General features: G+C 45.2%; 1 protein-coding gene across 1 annotated transcript in view; it reads left to right on the top strand.

The window, feature by feature from the left end:
- Positions 1 to 7,550: 7,550 nt before the first annotated feature.
- The window catches only part of TMTC4 (transmembrane O-mannosyltransferase targeting cadherins 4), a 61,947-nt gene continuing 47,441 nt past the window's right edge, over positions 7,551 to 22,056 (top strand). Inside the window, exons 1-2 of the mRNA XM_029072725.2 lie at positions 7,551 to 7,630; positions 15,785 to 16,000. Of these exons, the coding sequence (XP_028928558.1) occupies positions 15,839 to 16,000 (162 nt within the window). The 5' untranslated portion in view covers positions 7,551 to 7,630; positions 15,785 to 15,838. The remainder of the gene's footprint in view (positions 7,631 to 15,784; positions 16,001 to 22,056) is intronic.

Below are 22,056 nucleotides of genomic sequence, written 5' to 3'. Positions count from 1 at the left end.
AATATGGGATAATACTATCCACTTTCTACCAATCTGGTACGGATTTTAAGGGGCTTTAATGACTTAATGATGTAGCCTGAAAAGCATAAAGCCCATAGATCTCTTGAATCCAATCTGAGTTCTGCTCCCTGTTCAGCAGCCATACAAAACTCCCCATACTGAATGATAACACTATTGTACTTTGCTTCCTAGGGGAAATATCTATCTAATGGATTTGTAAAATGCCCTTCCCCCATAGAGCCTGAGGTAGGCCAAGGAGGAAATGTGAACAAAACTGTGTCTCCGTGGAAAGTTGCTGCATCCATTTCATTGTACTCCCAAGCAGGAGGGGATTATTTTCATAGTGGAGTCGCGTTTTATGTTTCTGTAAGTGCAGAGAGTGGAGTTGTCCTTCAAATCCAGAGTGACACAGTTGGTAAGGTTTAGGGAGCCCACAAAAACCATTTGCCCACCACAATATTAACATAATTGGCTTGACAGATGGAGACTTTTCCTGAAGTAATATATCGGGACACCCGAGGGATGGATGGAACGAAAGTGGTAGTCACAAGATAGCGGTGGTAAATGTCCACAGGACACAACTAGTAAATGTACCATTTTGGTATTCCGGTAGTGCACTCGGTTAGGGTTTCTCCAAGGCCAGTGTCCTCTGGCCCCCAAGGCCTCTGTTTCTCTGCCCTACACAGTATTATATATTTCCTTCTGGGATAAGGAAATGTATAATACTGTGTGGGACAGAGAAACAGAGGATCCTGATTCATTAGCCTTTTGTGAATATTAGGAAATTATAATCATATTATTATAATTCTATATATTATGTATATTATTATAATTATATTAGGATTGTACCAGGGACGTTGCCTGCCCATCCGATACAACCTCTGTTTCTTCTGAACAAATCAACTGAAATCCCTTTGCTTCTTTGTCCTCATCTCTAATTTTGGTATACAGGAGATCTCTTATTGGGATTTTAAGAGGCTTAACACTTTAAAGATGGCATGAAAAGTGCAAAACCCAACAGGCACTTTGTGAATGTTTAAACAGAAGCTGCTGAGGTGAGGAGCGAATGAAGAGAAAGTTTTGGAGCAGGGGTGGTTCATAACCCTGAGCAGACACGTGATCAAGGAGCAGTGGGATTGGGACATGGCACACAGTTTGAAGTGGTGTGAGTCCAAAACAGCTGTACTAATTTTTACCATTCCAGTCCATGACATTATGATTTAATGGAAAATCATCCACTGAGTCTGAAAAAAAAAGTTTCTCTATGGTTCTGGGAAATCCTATAGAAACTCTCTGCTCCATGAGCAAAGAATACTTAACAAATGGGGAGGGAATAGGAAAGGGTGAGGGGAAATGGTTAGTAGGAAGAAAACTGAAATGGAATAGTGTGGTAGGTATGGCTCAGATCAAGCTCAGGGAAACTTGAGGGAGAGAGGCAAGATAATTGACAAAGATTGTGTGGAATCGTGTATCTCTTCTATTTTGTCCAGTAGTAAAATAGCAGGAATGGTATTTATCGAGCATTCACTAAGCACTTGGAAAAGTACGGCAGAACCAAAAGGCGCATTACCTGCCCACAGGGTACTTGCAGTTTACTGGGGAAGACAGAAATAAAAATATCTACAAATAAAGTCAGTAGAATAAATAATTAACTCTTCAATTGGTTATACATGCGTATATAAGTGCAGATTAGGAGAGACCAGGGAAAAATGGGATGAACAGTGAAATAGTGACCAGAATCTTCAATGCTGGAATGAAAAAGATCAGGGCCAAGGGATAGTAATACTGTCCCTGGGCCTGTTGGGAACATAGGTTGGCCATTCTTCAGCTTTTCAGCTGGTCCATCCCCCGTCTGGTAGTGGCACACATCTTTATGATCATTATTTTTATGTTTAGTCACCCAATCTTCCTCTGTCTTGGCTCTTGCTGCTGAATCTTGTGGCTTGGAAATGGTACTCGTGTTTACAGATACCTACGAGGGGAATACATCCGTAGGAATAGAAAGGGTCAGAGATCCACTCAGTAATGTGCTCAGAAGCTATGTAGGTTCTGGAAATTTCTGCAAAGAATCTTTTCATGTGGATCCTAATAGTTCCCTTACAGTATGTAGATACCATCCAGGCAAAGATGGGAATTAACGGAAGGATGTCCGGAATTCTTTAGGGCTGTCATTGGCCACTCTATGGGAAGATGGGACCAAATCCAAAAAATAATATTTTAGAATTCCATAACCAACACCTTCTTTTCCAATTATGAGTTACTTAAATAGTCTAAACACTCTGAAAAGGTTGATATTTGCCAATGAAAAGCATAAAAGGATACTCTGAGTCGGCATGAAAGTATTGTGGCTCTACCGGGCAAGCCAGGCAGGATGCACAGTGGAAAGAGCACAGGCTTGGGAGTCAGAGGTCATGAGTTCGAATCCCAGCTCTGCCACTTGTCAGCTGTGTGACTGTGGGCAAGTCACTTAACTTCTTTGTGCCTCAGTTCCCTCATCTGTAAAATGGGGATTAAGACTGTGAGCCCCACGTGGGACAACCTGATTACCCTGTATCTACCCCAGCACTTAGAAGGGTGCTCGGCACATAGTAAGCACTTAACAAATACCAACATTATTATTATCCTCCAGTTGATACTCCCTTTCACTGCATTCGATTACATCCTCAGGCGGGGCAATTAGCGATCATATTCAAACTGTTTGAAATGGACTTTCAGCACCCGTTCAATACTAGGAATCCATCAATCAATCATTTATTGAGTGCTGATTGTGTGCCTAGTGCCGTACTAAGCGCTTAGGAGAGCACGATATAACAGAGTTGATAGACATGTTCCGAGGAAAGGGAAATAGAGCTGCTGGGGAGAAAGGTTTAACCAAGCTTATCTATCTCTCTTGCCCTGTGCCTTTGAGACTACCCACCAAACAAGGATGTTATAAAATAATTGTGGGATTGGTTGAGCATTTACTATATTCAATAGTATTTATTGAGCGCTTACTATGTGCAGAGCACTGTACTAAGCGCTTGGAATGAACAAGTCGGCAACGGATAGAGACAGTCCCTGCCGTTTGACAGGCCTACGGTCTAATCGGGGGAGACGGACAGATGAGAACGATGGCAGTAAATAGAGTCGAGGGGAAGAACATCTCGTAAAAACAATGGCAACTAAATAGAATCGAGGCGATGTACAATTCATTAACAAAATAAATAGGGTAATGGAAAATATACAGTTGAGCGGATGAGTACAGTGCTGTGGGGATGGGAAGGGAGAGGTGGAGGAGCAGAGGGAAAGGGGGAAAAGAGGTTTTAGCTGCGGAGAGGTAAAGGGGGGGTGGTAGAGGGAGTAGAGGGAGAAGAGGAGCTCAGTCTGGGAAGGCCTCTTGGAGGAGGTGAGTTTTAAGTAGGATTTTGAAGAGGGGAAGAGAATCAGTTTGGCGGAGGCGAGGAGGGAGGGCGTTCCGGGACCGCGGGAGGACGTGGCCCGGGGATCGACGGCGGGATGGGCGAGACCGAGGGACGGTGAGGAGGTGGGCGGCAGAGGAGCGGAGCGTGCGGGGTGGGCGGTAGAAAGAGAGAAGGAAGGAGAGGTAGGAAGGGGCAAGGTGATGAAGAGCCTCGAAGCCTAGAGTGAGGAGTTTTTGTTTGGAGCAGAGGTCGATAGGCAACCACTGGAGTTGTTTAAGAATGGGAGTGACATGCCCAGATCGTTTCTGCAGGAAGATGAGCCGGGCAGCGGAGTGAAGACTAGACCGGAGCAGGGCAAGAGAGGAGGAAGGGAGGTCAGAGAGAAGGCCGACACAGTAGTCTAGTCGGGATATAACGAGAGCCCGTAGCAGTAAGGTAGCCGTTTGGGTGGAGAGGAAAGGACGGATCTTGGCGATATTGTAGAGGTGAAACCGGCAGGTTTCGGTAACGGATAGGATGTGTGGGGTGAACGAGAGAGACGAGTCAAGGATGACACCGAGATCACGGGCCCGAGAGACGGGAAGAATGGTCGTGCCATCCACGGTGATAGAGAAGTCTGGGAGAGGACCGGGTTTGGGAGGGAAGATGAGGAGCTCAGTCTTGCTAATGTTGAGTTTTAGGTGGCGGGCCGACATCCAGGTGGAGACGTCCCGGAGGCGGGAGGAGATGCGAGCCCGAAGGGAGGGGGAGAGGACGGGGCGGAGATGTAGACCTGCGTGTCATCTGCGTAGAGATGGTAGTCAAAGCCGTGAAAGCGGATGAGTACACCAAGGGAGTGAGTGTAAATGGAGAACAGAAGAGGGCCAAGAACTGACCCTTGAGGAACTCCAACAGTTACAGGATGGGAGGGGGAGGAGGCGCCTGCGAAGGAGAATGACCGGCAAGAGAGGTAAGAGGAGAACCGGGAGAGGACGGAGTCCGTGAAGCCAAGGTGAGATAAGGGGTGGAGGAGGAGGGGATGGTCGACAGTGTCAAAGGCAGCAGAGAGGTCAAGGAGGATTAGAATGGAGTAGGAGCCATTGGATTTGGCAAGAAGGAGGTCAAGGATTGTACTAAGCCCTGGAGGAGATTCAAGGTAATCGGGTCAGACATAGCTAAAAATCTAGACGGGAGGGAGAACAGGTATTGAAAACCCATTTTATAGATGAGGAAACTGAGGCCAGAGAAGTCAGGTGACTTGCCCAAGGTCACACAGATCCTCTGACGCCTAGGCTCTTTCCTCTAGGCCATACTGCTTCCAACTGCAGGGCACTGGATTCCTCAAAGTCAGTAAATTTTGGTGGCCAAGAAAGTTGACTGCAAGCTTCTTGAAGGCAGGGATTGTGTCTACTAATTCCTTGATACTCCCAGGTGCTTAGAACAGTGCTCTTTACAGAGTAAGCGCTGAATACTTTTAATTGACGAAGCCTCTTTGGTGGGTGCCTGATTTAGACCCATACCCTGAGAACAGCTGCAGAACCAGGGCAAGCGTGGTACAGTGGAAAGAGCCCGGGCTTGGGAGTCAAAGGTCTTGGGTTCTAATCCCGGCTCTGCCACTTGTCTGCTGTGTGACCTTGGGCAAGTCACTTAACTTCTCTGTGCCTCAGTTACCTCATCTGTGAAAATGGGGATTAAAAAATGTGAGCCCCACATGGGACAATCTGATTACCCTGTATCTACCCCTGCGCTTAGAAAGGTGCTCTGCACATAGTAAGTGCTTAACAAATACCATAATTATTATTATTTAATTATTATTTAGGGGCACTAAGTGATTTAGCAGGGGGGTAGTTGAGTTTGGGGATGAAGAAAGGATTCACTCCCAAAGCAGCCATGGCAGGGGGTTTGGGGTTTCCCTCCCCAGAAGATACCGTATGTTACATGGACTCTACCTACAGTATAGGTTTCTTGAGGGCAGGGATCATGTGGCTTTTTTTTTTATATTCTCCCAATTCCTTAGTTTAGTGCTCTGCACAGGGTAGATACAGTTAAATTGTAGTAATCACGGTCACGGCTATATCACTTTACATCCAGTTCTGCTTGTGTTTTCAATTACGCAGTTGGATTATAACATGAGTGAGGGTTTAGGGAACCTTTTTCTCATACATCTAAAATGACGACAACTGCGCGGGTCGATTTGGTTATTATTTATAGGAAGGAACAGTTTTACACCTGAATATGGCATCCACCAAGGCACCTCATGACCTCTATCTCAGCTTTGCTGACCTGTCTGTACCATAAGAGCTTCTCCGTTTTTCCAACTTTACGGTACTAACTCGCGGTGAGGATGTAAAGTGGTGAACAAAGCAACAATTTAGGAACTTGAACTGAAAAAGTCAGTAGAATCTCCAAGCCTTCTACATCCTAGCCCAGTAAATCCCAATTAAAGCGATAACACAATGTCCCCTTCGGTCAACACAATCTCATTTTATAAGAACGCTTGCCCTATTTTCCTCATCGAAGCTGGTTCTAATCCCCGCTCTGCCATTTGCCTGCCTGTGACCTTGGGCAAGTCACTTGACTTCTCCGTACCTCAGTTACCTCATCTGGAAAGTGGGGATTAAGACAGTGAACCCCATGTGGGACAGGAACCGTGCCCAACCTGACTGCCCTGCATCTGCCCCACTGTTTAGAGCGGTGTTTGACACATAGTGTGAGAAGCAGCCTGGTGTTGTGGATAGAGCACCAGTTTGGGAGTCAGAAGGTCATGGGTTCTAATCCCAACTCTGCCCCTTGTCTGCTGTGTGACACTTGGGCGAGTCATTTCACTTCTCTGTGCCTCAGTTACCTCATCTGTAAAATGGGGACAGAGACTGTGAACCCCATGTGGGACAGGGACAGTGTCCAACCCCATTTGCTTGTATCCACCTCAGCGCTTAGTACAGTGCGGTGCCATAGTAAGCGCTTAACAAATACCAACATTATTATTATAATTACTAGTAGTAAGCACTTTATTATTATTATTACACCGTGCTCTGGGGTTGTCCCTGGATGGCTGAAAAGTATGTAGCGGAGAGTCGTTCACAGTCAGCGGTGCTTTGCAAATAGTAAGCGCTCAGTAAATACTATTGAATGAATGAATGCGTCGTTGGTATTTACTAAGCGATCCCAGCTCCGCCACTTGTCTGCTGTGTGACCTTGGGCAAGCCACTTCACTTCTCTGGGCCCAGTAACCTATCTGTCAAGTGGGAGGAACCTAAGTACATTGTGTCTATCCCAGCGCTTAGAACAGTGCCTGGCACATAGTGAGCGCTTAAGAAATACCCTTATTATTAGAAGGGTAAAAGATACAATTCCTGCTTTTTAATGATGATAGCATTTGTTAAGCGCTTTCTACGTACAAAGCACTGTTCTAAGTGCTGGGGTGGATAGAAGGTGATCAGGTTGTCCCACGTGGGGCTCACAGTCTTCATCCCCATTTGACAGATGAGGGAACTGAGGCCCAGTGAAGTGATGTGCCCAAAGTCACCCAGCTGACCAGTCGGGATTCGAACCCATGACCTCTGACTGCCAAGCCCGGGCTGTTGCCACTGAGCCCCGCCGCTTCCTTTCCTTTGCCCCTTTCTCCTTCCCCTCTTCCCCTCGGCGGCCGGGCCGGGCCCGACAAGTCCATTCGCCCAGCGGCCCAGCCAATCGGAAAGAAGGAGAGAGGAGGAGGGGGACGGCTGGGGCCAATCGGAAAGCAGGAGCGAGGAGGCGGGCGGGGCGAGGGATGGAACAAGAGGGCGCGGCTGCGGCCAATCGGAAAGCAGGGGAGGGGGGGGCGGCGGCGGCCAATCGGAAAGCGGGAGAGAGGCGGGAGGGGGGCGGCGGCGGCCAATCGGAAAGCAGGAGAGAGGAGGCGGACGGGGCCAGGGATGGGACGGGAGGGGGGGCGGCTGCGGCCAATCGGAGAGCAGGAGAGAGGAGGGGGGGCGGCGGCGGCCAATCGGAAAGCAGGAGAGAGGAGGCGGGCGGGGCCGAGGGATGGAACGGGAGGGGGGGCGCGTGCTTGGAGTGTAGGGGGCGCGTGCGCGCGAGCGGGAGGGAGGGAGGGAGCGAGGAGGGCGAGGGAGCGCGCGCGCGTCCCCGCCGCTGCCCCCCCCCCCCTCCCGGCTGGCCCGGCGCGGAGCAGCGGCGGAGTTTGGGCGGCGGGCGGGAGCTGCCGCTCCGGCTCCGGCTCCGGCAGCGGCTCCGGCAGCGGCTCCTTGCAGGTAACGGCGGGGGCGCGGTCGCTCCTTCCGCCCCGGGAGCCCCTCCCCTGCTCTGCCCGACCCCCTTTTCCCCCCCTTCTCCTGCCCCTCTGCAGCCGGGACCGCCGCGCGCCCCCCCCCCCCCCCCCCCCAGGACCGGCCTCCCCTCCCCAAAGAACCGCGCAGTCCCATTTATCGAGCGCTTACACTGCGCACAGCGCTCGGCTCAGCCCTCGGAAAGTGCGGCAAGAAAGAGAGCCGCTCTCTCTGCTGAGCACGGCGAAGTAGGGCAGGAAAGAGAGCCGCTCTCCGCCCATAATAATAACAGTGATGAGGATGGTAGTGGTTAAGCGCTTACTCTGTGCCAAGCACTGTTCCAGGCTCTACTAAGCACGGCAAGAAAGAGAGCCGCTCTCTGCCCACGATAATAATGATGATGATGATGCTATTGGTTAAGCGCTTACTCTGTGCAAAGCGCTGTTCCCATAATGATGATGGTATTGGTTAAGCGCTTACTCTGTGCAAAGCACTATTCCAAACTCTACTAAGCACGGCAAAGTAGGGCAGGAAAGAGAGCCGCCCTCTGCCCACGATAATGATGATGATGATGCTATTGGTTAAGCACTTACTCTGTGCAAAGCGCTGTTCCCATAATGATGATGCTATTGGCTAAGCACTTACTCTGTGCAAAGCACTGTTCCAATAATGATGATGGTATTGGTTAAGCACTTACTCTGTGCAAAGCACTATTCCAAGCTCTACTAAGCACGGCACAGTAGGGCAAGAATACTCTCTGCCCACAGTAATAACGATGATGATGGTATTGGTTAAGCGCTTACTGTGTGCAAAGCAATATTCCAAGCTCTACTAAGCACGGCAAAGTACGGCAGGAAAGAGGGCCGCTCTCTGCCCACAATAATAACGAACATGATGATGGTATTTGGTAAGCACTTACTATGTGCAAAGCACTGTTCCAGGCTCTGCTAAGCACGGCAAAGTACGGCGAGAAAGAGAGCTGCTCTCTGCCCACCATAATAATGATGATGATATTGGTTAAGCACTTACTATATGCAAAGCCCTATTCCAGACTCTACTAAGCACGGCAAGAAAGAGAGCCGCTGTCTGCCCACAGTAATAATAACGATGATGATGTTATTTGTTAAGCGCTTACTATATGCAGAGCACTATTCCAAGTGCTGGGAGGATACAAGGTGATCATTCTATAGTATTTATGGAGCGCTGATTAGGTGCAGAGCGCTTTATGGACAGGGATTGTCTCTATCTGTTGCCGAATTGTATATTCCAAGCGCTTAGTCCAGTGCTCTGCACATAGTAAGCGCTCAATAAATACTATTGAATGAATGAATGTACTAAGCACTTGGAGTGGACAATTCGGCAACAGATGGAGACCATCCCCGCCCGATGTCGGGCTCACAGGTGGACCCACCTGGGGCTCCCAGTCTTCCTCCCCATTTGACAGATGAGGTCACTGAGGCACAGGGTAGTGGAAGTGACTTGCCCAGAGCCACACGGCGGACAAGTGGCGGAGGCGGGATTAGAACCCATGACCGCTGACTCCCAAGCCTAGCCTCTTTCCATTGAGCCACAACGGGCTCGCAGTCCCGGGTCGGGGGGAGCCAGGTGGGGTGTCTTTCCCCGGTCACTATTTATTGGGGGTCCCGGGGTGACTGCGTGGGAACTCGGCCCCTTCTGCTCCATAATAATGATAATAATGATGGTATTTATTAACGCTTACTATGTGCCCAGTACTCTTTTCTTTACCACTCCTTGGACCCACTCAACTGGCCAGAAATTCATTCAGTCGTACTGATTGAGCACTTACTGTGTGCAGAGCGCTGTACTAAGCACTTATGTGTTTTGGCTGGGTTACCCCGAGGGTTTAAGCCAGCCCGGGTCAGGGTAAATCCTCAAGTGTTACCAGCCTTGCCCAACGAAAATAGAGAGGGGCAAATGACCTAACGAAAGAGCTTCGGGCTGCAGAGTTAGAAACCTGAACCTGGGCACCACTGGGCCTCTCCCATTCCCCCACATCGAGCATATCCTCTGCACGATTCCACTCTGGATTTTAAAATTTGCACGGTATTTAAAAAAGCAAAAATAAGAAGGGAAGATGGATGTTGTCACCTGTTTTTCTTGACAGGGCTTGCCCAGGCGCTGCTAATTCCCTTGATGGGGATGCTGACCTAGGGGAAAGCTGTCTCTCAAAAATTTTTACAATAAAGATCTGTAATAATAATGATGAAGGCATTTGTTAAGTACTTACTATGTGCAAAGCACTGTTCTAAGCGCTGGGGAGGATATAAGCTGATCGGGTTGTCCGACATGGGGCTCACAGTCTTCATCCCCATTTTAGAGATGAGGGAACTGAGACCAGAGAAGTGAAGTGACTTGCCCAAAGTCACACAGGTGAGAAGCTGACACAGCTGGATTTGAACCCATGACCTCTGACTGCCAAGCCCGGGCTCTTTCCATTGAGCCACGCTGCTTCTTGTAGCCCTCCCTCCATCCACTTCTCCTCCTCAAACATGTCCCACCAGGAAGGTCCATCCCAGATGGGAATTTGTAAAGTGAGTAAAGCCAGAAGCGAGCAGGTTGGAAACTTTCTGAGAGAGTTGTTATGGGCAGATGGTGTGTTGTGAGTAGGGAACAACATATGGACTCTCTTGCCGAACGTAGCAGTCATAATTTTATTAAATTTAAAACAGACCATGATTACAAGAGAAAGAAACGGTGCTTGCGATGCTGAAGTTCTTTTCGCCCCTACTAGGGGAGCTAATAATTTGTTTTTGGAAGTTGTAGCCCTTATCGATGCGAGCCCAAATAAGAGACCAGGGCTTCCCAAATAATAAATAAATAATAATAATTACGGTATTTGTATAAGTGTAAAGCGCTTACTATGTGCCAAGCACAGTTCTAAGCGGTGGGGTAGATACAAGGTAATCAGACTGTGGGGCTCAGTCTTAATCCCCATTTTACAGATGGGGTGACTGAGGCCCAGAGAAGTTAAGTGGCTTGTCCGAGGTCACACAGCAGACAAGCGGCGGATCTGGGATTAGAACCCACGTCCCCTGACTCCCAAGCCCGTGCTCTTTCCACTAAAGCCACGCTGCTTCTCTAAGAGCTCAGGACTTCCCAAATAAGAGATCGGGGCTTAAGGCTGCTGAAGAGACAACTGGGTTTCTCTTCAAATTGTTTCTCTCCTTGAGGTAAAATTAAAATGGATCATCGGAGCATCATCTTGATCTCTGGTAAAGATCAAATCATTTTTTTCCCCTTAATTGAGCACTCTTCAAAGAAGGAACTCTAGTGTTCAGATTTAGAGTGTTCGTTAGTAATCAGGAAGTCTGAACTCAGTTCCAAATGGCCTATCTGATGCCGTTATACTTTGGGTATCTTGCTTTTAGCACCTTGGGGTTCAATTTGGCTCTAGCTCTGTCCGTTGAAGAGCAGCCTTCACAGAGAAGAAGGAAAGGAAAGTCAGAGGACCCTTTCTAAGGCAGTGCAGAAGCAAAAATCAATTTGCCGCTTAGATAACCCGGGTACACCAAGGGAAACCAGTTATTTGGGTTGAAGTTGTGATGAGAGTGTCTTTCGGAATGGTTCGGCCATTACCCGGTTGATCGGGTGGCTTAATAAAATGTCGAAGAGGAGGAGGGGTGAGGTGGTAAAGCAAAATTACGTTGTTACCATTTTAAGGTATAATTTTTGACTATTTCTCACTCAATATTCACATTCCAGAATTCAGGTTACCTAAAAATCAGCTTTTTGAGGCTAAGTGGTTAGTTGAAAAGAGAGTACCCCCAAAATTACATTAAAAAGCTTCTTATCATCTATTTGTAGTCCTTAAAAGGCATTCCTTGAGTGTACGGTAGGGATAGACTGTAAGCCCGTCAAACGGCAGGGACTGTCTCTATCTGTTGCCGACTTGTTCATCCCAAGCGCTTAGTACAGTGCTCTGCACATAGTAAGCGCTCAATAAATACTATTGAATGAATGAATGAATGAAAGGATTGCCCAGAAGTGCTTACAAAACACAAGTACCCATAATTCAAATTCATGAGAAGCAGCATGGCTCAGTGGAAAGAGCCCAGGCTTGGGAGTCAGAGGTCATGGGTTCGAATCCCGGCTCTGCCACCTGTCAGCTGTATGACTGTGGGCAAGTCACTTAACTTCTCTGTGCCTAAGTGACCTCATATGTAAAATGGGGATTGTGAGCCTCACGTGGGACAACCTGGTGACCCTGTATCTACCCCAGTGCTTAGAACGGTGCTCTGCACATAGTAAGCGCTTAAATACCAATATTATTATTATTAATTAATGGCCTAGTTTGGCAGGTGGTATAGTAAATGCTACAAACTGTCTTTTTAAAATACCTGTGAAATACTCAGCTACCTCCCCTGTAAAAAGAAAAGAAGTATTAAAAGGGAGGAAAAAGAGCGGGAAAGAGAAGATAAAGGGAAGCAGCACGGCTCAGTGGAAAGGGCACGGCTCTGGGAGTCCGAGGACCTGAGTTCGAATTCCAGCTCTGCCACTTGTCTGCAGTGTGAACTTGGGCAAGTCAACTTCTCTGTTCCTCAGTAACCTCACTTGTAAAATGAGGGTTAAGACTATGAGCCCCATGTGGGACATGAATTTCGTCCAGTCTGATTAGTTGATTACCCCAGTGTGTTTTGGGGGCGGAGGCGGGGTGGGGGATTTGTTTTGATTATGGTATTTAAGTGTTTACTATATGCCAGATGCTGTACTAAGTGCTGGGGTAGATGTAAGCTAATTAAGTTGGGCACAGTCCATGCCCCACATGGGGTTCACAGTCTTAATCCCCATTTTACAGATGAGTGAGGTACAGAGAAGTGATTTGCCCGGGGGCACACACCTGTCGAGTGACAGAATAAGAATTAGAACCGAGGTCCTTCTGACTCCCAGGACTATGCTCAATCCACTAGGCCATGCTACTTCTCTGCTTTTTTGTGCTGCCTGACTTAACAATTCATTACCCTTGGGGAAAAAAAAATGGAGATGGGAGAATTACCGTGAAGCAAGAAAAAGAACTGTATTAAGTCAGCAAAAACACTCCATACTCATCCATCCCCGCCACTTTGTGTGGATAGACAGGGCAAGAAAAGCCTGCTGTTGGAATGAGATAAAAAGTAATGATGGAAGGTGATTTTGGTTCTCATGTTTTTGTCTTCTGCCAGTGATTTAGTATTTAGATGGTCTGAAGCACACTCTCTTGCACTTTTTTTTTTCTCTTTGAATATTGACTATTTGATAAACCTCCAAACTTATGGATTTTTTTAGGTGGGGGCTGGGAGGGAAAGCGGAGGTATATATTATTTCCTTACTTGTCCCACCTATCCCGGTCATTTGACCCGCATCATGCCAATGTACATTTTTTCCTGTTAGTCCAGTCTTTTTCCCAAGATGGTAGTTTCAGATGCTCACCAAGCGCTCATTGCAAGATCCACGGATAGGGGCTAAATTTAGTTACGTATTTTGAACAATTTTATTTGGACTTAGCGTTTTATTTAGCAAATAAGTTAACTGTGTCGGTAGCCGTGATGCAGTTCACCAGCTAATTGCTTGTTGCTTTGGTTTTTGTCTTTATGGTTTCCCTTCGTCTTCCTAGAGCTGAGGCACTTTTATCATGCTGCCTTTTTATGTTGTCTGCTGCCCATTCTCTCTCCCACAGGGCAAAGGATTTCATCATTTCTCCAGACCTCTGAATGAATTAGGTATTCCTCTGTTAGTCTCATCTGGATTGGGACTGTGCAGATATTTAGCAACTCGTTTACCTTTCATTTTTGTCCTTGTTATGGTTTCAAAGTTCTGTATATGGTTGGCTTGTACTTTTAGACCATGTATGATTTTTCTCATGGTCATTTTTGGGAGCAGCTAACTGGCTTGATTTGGCCACATATAAAGGTGAATTTGACCTTATTTCCCAAAATTTAGGTTGGAAAAGATGGTATATGGTATCACCTACTAGAGAAATACTGTTCTTATATTATAATAGCGTACTCCTGGTATATAGGATATAGTATATAGTATACTCTAGTATATAGTAATAGTGTATATCCTGGCTTTACAATCAGGAACTTTTCATCACCTTGTAGCTCACCTGAAGTAGAGAAGAAAAAGGACAACTCACTCAGATACCCTCTCCGGCTTCCCTCCAACTTCCCCTACTTTCAACCTACTTCCTTGGATGTCAAAGGTTTGGGGAAAAGGAGCTGGCAGAGGTTGGCTGGTCCTGGCCACTTCCCCTCAGAGGCCATCTGCTTCTTCCTGGAGCTGATGATTCCTCTAGCCCCCCCTCCCCGAGCCATCTACGTCCTTGTACTTGAGAAGCAGCGTGGCTCAGTGGAAAGAGCACGGGCTTTGGAGTCAGGGCTCATGAGTTCGAATCCCAGCTCTGCCACTTGTCGGCTGTGTGACTGTGGGCAAGTCACTTAACTTCTCTGTGCCTCAGTTCCCTCATCTGTAAAATGGGGATTAAGACTGTGAGCCCCACGTGGGACAACCTGATTTCCCTATGTCTACCCCAGCGCTTAGAACAGTGCTTGGCACATAGTAAGCGCTTAACAAATACCAACATTATTTATTTGTACTTCTGTGCTAACCCTTTGTTTTGACCCACCTTTATAGCACTCGTCAGAAGAGGCAGATGATAGAGCTCATCACTTACAAGTAATGCTTCATCTCTACCCTCCCCGACTTCCTTTCTGCCGCCTCTCTTCTTGCCCCACTACAGTCAAATTTTTGCTTCCTTCACTCCACGGAGACTGCACTCTCCAGGTCATCAGTGATCTCTTCATAGGCAAGTCTAATCCTAATGGCCCAATCCTCCTTGACCTCGCAGCCACCTTGTGGACCATTCCCCACTCTTTGAAATACTTTCAGACAGGTGTTTTTTGTCAGCATGGTGCTCACCTGGTCCTCTTCCTACCTCACTGACTGCTGCTTCTCAGCCTTACTTGTTGGCTCCCTTTCCACCTTTTATCTCCATACTGTGGGGATCCCACAAAGATCCATCTTAGGCTCCTTAATCTTCTAGATATGATCTTCTCTCTCTCTCTCTCTCTCAAAGAGTTCATCTGCTTGCAGAGAGGAGCGGCAGGGATCTGGGAGTCAGAGGACCTGAGTTCTGATCCTGGCTAATGGCATTTGCCTGCTGGGGGACCTTGGGCAAGTCACTTAACTTATATGTACCTCAATCTCCTCATTTGTCTTACGGGGATTCAGTGCTTCTGTCCTACTTAAACTTTGATCCCCAAGTGGGACAGGGACTGTGTCCCAACTTGATTAACAGGTATCAACTCTGGCACGTACAACAGTGTTCCACTTATAGCAAGTGCTTAACAAGTACCTTCTTAATGATAATTGCTTCAGCCACCATCCCTACGTGATTGACTCCCAAACTACCCCTCCAGTCCCATCCTCTTACATAGGTGGCCAGTGGTGCTCTAAAAAACCAGATCTCAAGTCGTATGTAATATCACACACAACTCCAAGATGGAGGGGTGGCTTCAGATGGCTGCCATCTTGTCTACTCAATTCGGATGAAATCTAGAACTTTTCACTGGGGTACCCTGACCTTCCCCGTTACTCCAGAGATCCACGTGAAGACTGGCAGAGTGTCTGAGTAATGGAGGAACACTCAGCACACAATAAAAAAAGACCAAAAAGTATCCCGTACCATATGGATAAGGGCTAGGTTTCTTACCACCCTACTCTCACCAAATTACGACCTAATTATTTCCTCTTGCTTCCAGGATGTCTGGACCATGGTTTTCTTCCAAGACCTCAAACTGAAAACGTCTTAGATGAACTTCCCCTCTCCCCTTCTAAACCCAGTTCTCCTTCCATCCCGATAACACCGCCAATCTCCCTATCCAGAAACCCTCAAGCCAAGTGTTCTACTCAAAACCCCCTACTTTTCAACTTGCCCATTCAATCAAATGCAGCGTTTTGGGAGGAAGTAGTGAGAGTTTATGATTCGATGCTCAGTTGAGTCTCTTTTGTTTTTAGGGGGGGCTTTAGATGCTGATATTAAAAAAAAAAAAAAGAGCTCAAATACAAGCACTCCTAGGTGTCATGAAGGACCTTTTTACAATTATGAGCATCTGTATTAATGCATATTACATTTTTTTACAGATTTGTAACCAACATAATGCTGGAACATCAAACTCGGAGGCAACGTTTTTCAAAATGGCGCAGTCGGATGCTAGTTTGGACCACGTCATACCATTGTCCATTCTTCCTACTTCCTGGGTTAAATGTATTGTGGGATTCATTTCCCTTGTGTGTTTTGCTAGTAGTTATGATGGAGATTTTGTTTTTGATGACTCTGAAGCCATCATCAATAATAAGGTTTGTGTCTGAATTATTTTACTGGGATTAGTAAACTGACACTAGTAATGTGATTGGGCCCCAGGTTTAACCTGTCTTTTCCATTGATTTTCTATCTCGGGCACTATCCGGAGACAAAGGAGTTTTTGTTATTGTGTCTTTTTAAATTTTATCAGGTTAATATATATTACAATTCTTGAAAATGTTTTTTATGCAGCCAGGTGGGTGAAAGACCTCCACCAAATTAGCAACAGAGTCACTGCTGCCAAGGCAACTAACAACTTCTGCTTCCGAGGCAGTAACCACATAATTGATTTGATGCTGCAGCCCAAACAAAGATGCAGAAGTGGAAAACCGTGATAGCCTTTTCCATAAGGGTCTCTTTGGTGCATAATGGATATTCTTTTGTCCCTAATTCCTGGTAAAAGGATGTTCCACGTGGACATCTGCCAGAAGAAGAGTAACCAGTACCTTTCCCGCTTCTCTTGCTCTGAGAAGAAAACCGGTGTCGTTTGTCAAGTCCTATTTAGTTTGGCTCAGCAAGTGCTTTCTCAGCCAACTAGAAATGGGAAAGGTGTGCTTAGGCGAGGAAGTAAAGGAAAGTGGGTCCACTAAAGGAAAGGACAGTCGAGGAAAGAGAAACACTAAGGGAATAAGAGGGAAGGCATGTGAAACCTCAGGTATTTGGGCACCAATAAAACCCGCTTTACAACCTACTTGGTCGCCCTTAATACTGGTATTCAGGAGTAGCGTAATGCTCCCCAGGTGGGCTTTAAGAAATAGCTTGTTAAATCCACTGATTACCATTGCCGTGACTACATCTGTAGCACCTGTTTAAGATCCATATTACAAATGAAAGGAAAAATTTGTCCAGTGGAAAAGAAATTTCATTTTTAGGCTGCTAAAATATCCTCCCAAAAGAACGAATTCTCGAAAACGATGGGTTTTGGGAAGTACTTTGCTACTTATTCATATATAGTGCCTACTATGTACGTAGAAGCAGCGTGGCTCAGTGGAATGAGCACGGGCTTGGCAGTCAGAGGTGGTGGGTTCTAATCCCTGTTCCGCCATTTGTGAGCTGTGTGACTTAGCTTCTCTGTGCCTCAGGTACCACACCTGTAAAATGGGGACTAAGACTGTGAGCTCCACAGGGGACAACCTGCTTGCCTTGTATCTATCCCAGCTCTTAGAACAGTGCTGGGCACGTAGTAAGCTCTTAACAAATACCATAATTATTATTTGATGGAAGTGTCAGTCATGCATCACTTTTTTTGAAGCCAGATCTTTACCTACGACAGGATTTATCTATCAGTAAAAGCTGTAAGGATCCACCACCAGAACGACCGCAGGTAGAGAGCGGGCGTGCTGAGAGAGATGTGTCCATGGTGAGGCTACGGGTCAGAAACGACCCGACGGCATAAGAGAAGACAAGGGTCACCTTTGAAAAAGAGAGAGTGCAGTTTGTTGGGTGCTGCGGTATGGATGGGCTGATCAAGTTGGACACAGTCCTCAAAATAAGTAAACACATGGCTCTTACCAAGGGCAGTATAGCACAGTCTAACGGAAAAAGCTTCAGTTCCGTTTAGGGAAGTCAGAGAAATAGGCTACCGAGAAACGGCTCTCAGGAGACTTGGAGAACTTCTTCATTACAAAGAAACAAAACCACCAAAAAGCACCCAGTTTTCAATAATGTCTAATGTACGTTAGTATGAAACAATGGGTAGAACCAAAAATACACAAATAGTATATTTTGGAACGTAAATATATATCCGTATATTCTGCCGACTCCTCTCTTCTAGCATATTTTAATACCTGTCTCCCCCCTCTAGATTCTTGAGCAGAGGGATTGTGCTTACCAATTCTATTGTATAGATATACATATATAGAGAGAGAATATAATAATTATGGTATTTGTTAAGCGCTTACTATGTGCAGAGCACTTTCTAAGCGCTGGGATAGATATAGGGTAATCAGATTGTCCCACGTGGGGCTCACGTTTTTTTTAATGAATCAACAGTATTATATAATTTATGAATAACCTATCGCCTCGATAGTTTTATTTGGGACCCATTTTTGTAATTTCGTTTCATTTTAGAAACAGTCAGTAAGGCAATGGAATAGTTGTTTGGTTTTAATTTTCACACTTGTAAATTTCCTCTGGTTCTGGCAGATGCTGTTATTGTTGTTTATGAAAAAAATTGGGAAAAAACAGTACGATTGTGGCTGCAGGCAAACCCATCAAAATTAAATCAGGTGATTCGACTAATCCTAGGCACATTAAAATATAACACGGTTTTTGGAAAACAGGAGTTAATATATTTTCAGATGATGTTTTTATTTCTTTTTCTTAAGCCCTTGCATTAAAAAGAAATGTTAAATTGGCACCAAAATGAGTGCCACTGTGTACCAAAGGAAAAAAATAGCAAAAATATGAAATGACTTTATTAAACAATGTGTGTGTGTGTATATATACATATTCATTTACTGAAGCTAATTCTGAAAAAGTCATTTTGTGGATGAACTGGACATTGTTTTTCCAATGTATTCTATCCCACTGTACTGTGGCCCTTTTTTTAACTTGCTAGAGCTCTGTTCTTTCTTTCCTGTTCCTGAAAGCTACTCTGTTTATTGGCAGCGTTCCTACCATAACGTGGAACAGGCTGTTACTGAATTTTATTGGGGCTCAAGACTGTCTTCCAGATGTTTCCTTGCAGTGTTAAGCTGTCTTTTTGTGCCCAGTGTTGATGATTTTCTTCAAAACAGTTGGATTAGTGGGAATTTCAAACACAATACATCTTTTCATTAATCATTATGTAAAAAAATTAACCTTTCTTCTGGTATTGCACCCTGGCGCTCAAGGGCTGCAGCTAATAAAATATTTAGAGATACCTAGGTATTCATTTTCAGTTTTGTTGGAAGTAATGTCTGAGAGAGAGACTTCAGCTACATGTGTTTTTTAACAATTAAAGAAAAACAAGAAAACATGAGTCTCTGTGAAAGCCCATGTTGTTGAACAGATTATATGAACATCACAAAACTCCTGACCCACTGTGAGCAAGATCATTATGCCTAAAAACTCTAGATTTTGTTTTCAGTGAGCTTGAGAAGCAGCGTGGCTAGGTGGAAAGAGCCCGAGCTTGGGAGTCAGAAGTCGTGGGTTCTAATCCTGGCCCGGCCACTTGTTAGGTGTGTGACTTTGGGCAAGTCACTTCACTTCTCTGAGCTTCAGTTATCTCATCTGTAAAATGGGGATTAAGACTGTGAGCCCCATGTGGGACAATCTGATTACCTTGTACCCCCTCCAGCGCTAAGAACAGTGCTTGGCACATAGTAAGCGCTTAACAAATGCCATTATTATTATTATCTTAAAGGACAATGCAAGTACTATACATATGCCCACCTCTATCTCCCACTAAAGTACCTTTTCTTTTAAGTTAAACATAGCATAACAGGTCATTTCATACCTTGATCATTTTACCCCACCCCCTTCACATTTAATATTTCATTTAAAGAGGAAAAAAACTAGGAAAGGGTCCTTCCTTCAGCATTTAAAACTGTTACAAATCCTAGTACAGAATGTCAGTGGTAAGTCAACAGTACAAACTATCAGTAAAGAATTTCTCCATTTGCAGCTGCAGTCTATTTTAAAAAGACATGTCTTTTTACTATCTTTTAGCCCACCCTTTTCCTCAGCTCCCCATCACCCTGACCCTTTGCTGTATCCACCGCCCCATAGCACTTGTGTGTATGTGTACATATCTATAATTCTATTTATTTATGCTAATGCCCGTTTGTTTTGATGTGTATATATCTATAATTCTATTTGTTTATATTGATGCTATTGATGCCTGTTTACTGGTTTTGACGTCTGCCTCCCTCTTTTAGACTGTAAGCTCGTTGTCGGCAGGGATTGTCTCTCTCTATTGCTGAATTGTACTTTCCAAACTGCGTAGTACAGTGCTCTTCATATAGTGAGCACTCAATAAATACAATTGAATGAATGAATGGTTCTTATACTTTTAACAGTTCTTTTAATTCTAATAATAATGTTAGAGTGTTAAAGCCCCAAATTGTCTGAAGCACTTAATGCATTCCCCAATCCAATCCACATTTATTAGTATCCTTAAAATGAAAAAGTTGATGCATTCGAATGTGACTCAAAGAATACACGTATTTGCTTGCCAGTGACCAAAGAAAAATCAAGGTTGACAAGCTGATTGCTGCTTAATAATGTGTTTAATTAGCAAATTTAGCAGATAGTGTCGGGAAGGTGTTGTGAGAAGACAATCAAGTGATTGAAATGAGTAAACCAGGCACAGGCTAAGAGCAGCTTTTGACTGATGAATTAATTCAGTATTTGTCTTGGATTAATTCTGACTGTCCTATGTAAGAAGAGTCCTGTGCTAGGAGGTGGCCCAAGACATTGATTAATTGATTGGTTGATCACTTGGTTGCTGAAGAAACAGCAGTACCATTTTGGTGCACTTCAGGAGTGCAGGCAAAACTATTTGGTAATGCCCTGATCATCCCAAACAGGGAGTGGCACTAAAAATTGCTTTATTAATAATAATAATAGCAATTGTAGCATCTGTTAAGTGCTCATTACGTGCCAGGTTGGTTGCACTTCATGCTCCCATGGGGTTCACAGCTTTAAACCCAATTTTACAAATGAGAGAGCTGAGGCATAGAGAAATGACTTCTCCAAGGTCACACAGCAGACAAATGGCTGAGCTGGGATTAGAACCCAGGAACTTCTGATTCCCAGGCCCGTGTTCTATCCATTAGGCAACACTGCGTCTCATCACCCAGACTGGTTCCGTGTGTGTTTACGTGTATGTTCTTCAGTCAGTCAGTTGTTTTATTGAGCGCTTACTGTGTGCAGAGCACTGTACTAAGCACTTGGGAGAGTACAATATAACAGACACATTCCTGCCTACAAAGAGCTCCCAGTCCAGAGGGGTAGACCTACATTAATGTAAAAAAAAATTAGAGGTATGTATATAAATTACAGATATTACTTCAACAGTGGCATCTTCTTCAACTATTGAGCTGTCCTTTGAATTTGAAGATGCAGCTGATGGTGAAGTTCACAGATTAGTGCCAATGTGGGACCCAAAATTCCATCTAAACCTTGCACACAAAAAGACCACCTTGTGTTGTGGTGCTTAATGTTTGCAGCAACTGGCCCTGCTTTCTCATTTGTCTCCTTGTCTCTCATTCCTTCTGAAGCTTTTGCTCGAATTGCACCACTCCTCTCTTTGAGTGAGCTGCACATAATATGCTCTCAGTAAATACCACTGATTGATTGATAGCAGAGTACCATGCTGGTCTGTCCTCAGTAATTAACTCCCAGTTTTATGGTGGAATGCAGCTTTATTGAGGCCTTGTTTTACCATGTCCATAAAACACTTTATCCGTCCTTCTCAGCTTTCGGTTTCCTAATTTAAGTTCTCCACATAGCAGTTATTTGGGTATCCTGCTCATTTTCTTCACATCTTACCCATTATAGTCACATTAAAATGAGCATTGTCTGCATGCCAGGAGCCAGAACTTCAGTTTGTGATCTAGTCTTGCTATTTGATACTGAGTGTGTCTCAGGGATCCAGATGGTTGGGGGGGCCTACGTATGATTCAGTCTCATAGCCATAGAAGAGGTTGGTAAACATTACAGCTCTTGGGCCTTTATTTTGGTCTGGAACCTGAGATTCATTCAGTCATATTTATTGAGCACTTACTGTGTGCAGAACACTGTACCGAGTGCTTGGAAAGTACAGTTCAGCAACAGAGGCAATCCCTACCCAACGACGGGCTCACAGTCTAGAATATCAGAGATATCATCCTCCTGCTAACCGTGATGACCGTCTCACAAATGATATGCTTGTCTTCATTCAATTTTCAGTTTCCTTGTCTATTATTATGCGATTGCTCAGTGTACTGCCTAAGGATTGTACATATTTTATATATACACATAGAGAGAGAGAGAGAAAGACAGAGGTAAAGATATACATATATGATATATACATAAAATAGGTTTAAGTGTATTTGTGAACTGTATGTAGATTTTAGACTTGGGATGT

This window comes from Ornithorhynchus anatinus, chromosome 10 (genome assembly GCF_004115215.2).
Source record: "Ornithorhynchus anatinus isolate Pmale09 chromosome 10, mOrnAna1.pri.v4, whole genome shotgun sequence".
NCBI lineage: Eukaryota > Metazoa > Chordata > Mammalia > Monotremata > Ornithorhynchidae > Ornithorhynchus > Ornithorhynchus anatinus.
The sequence above is the reverse complement of the archived record's forward strand: the minus strand, read 5'-3'. Positions and strand labels throughout refer to the sequence as shown.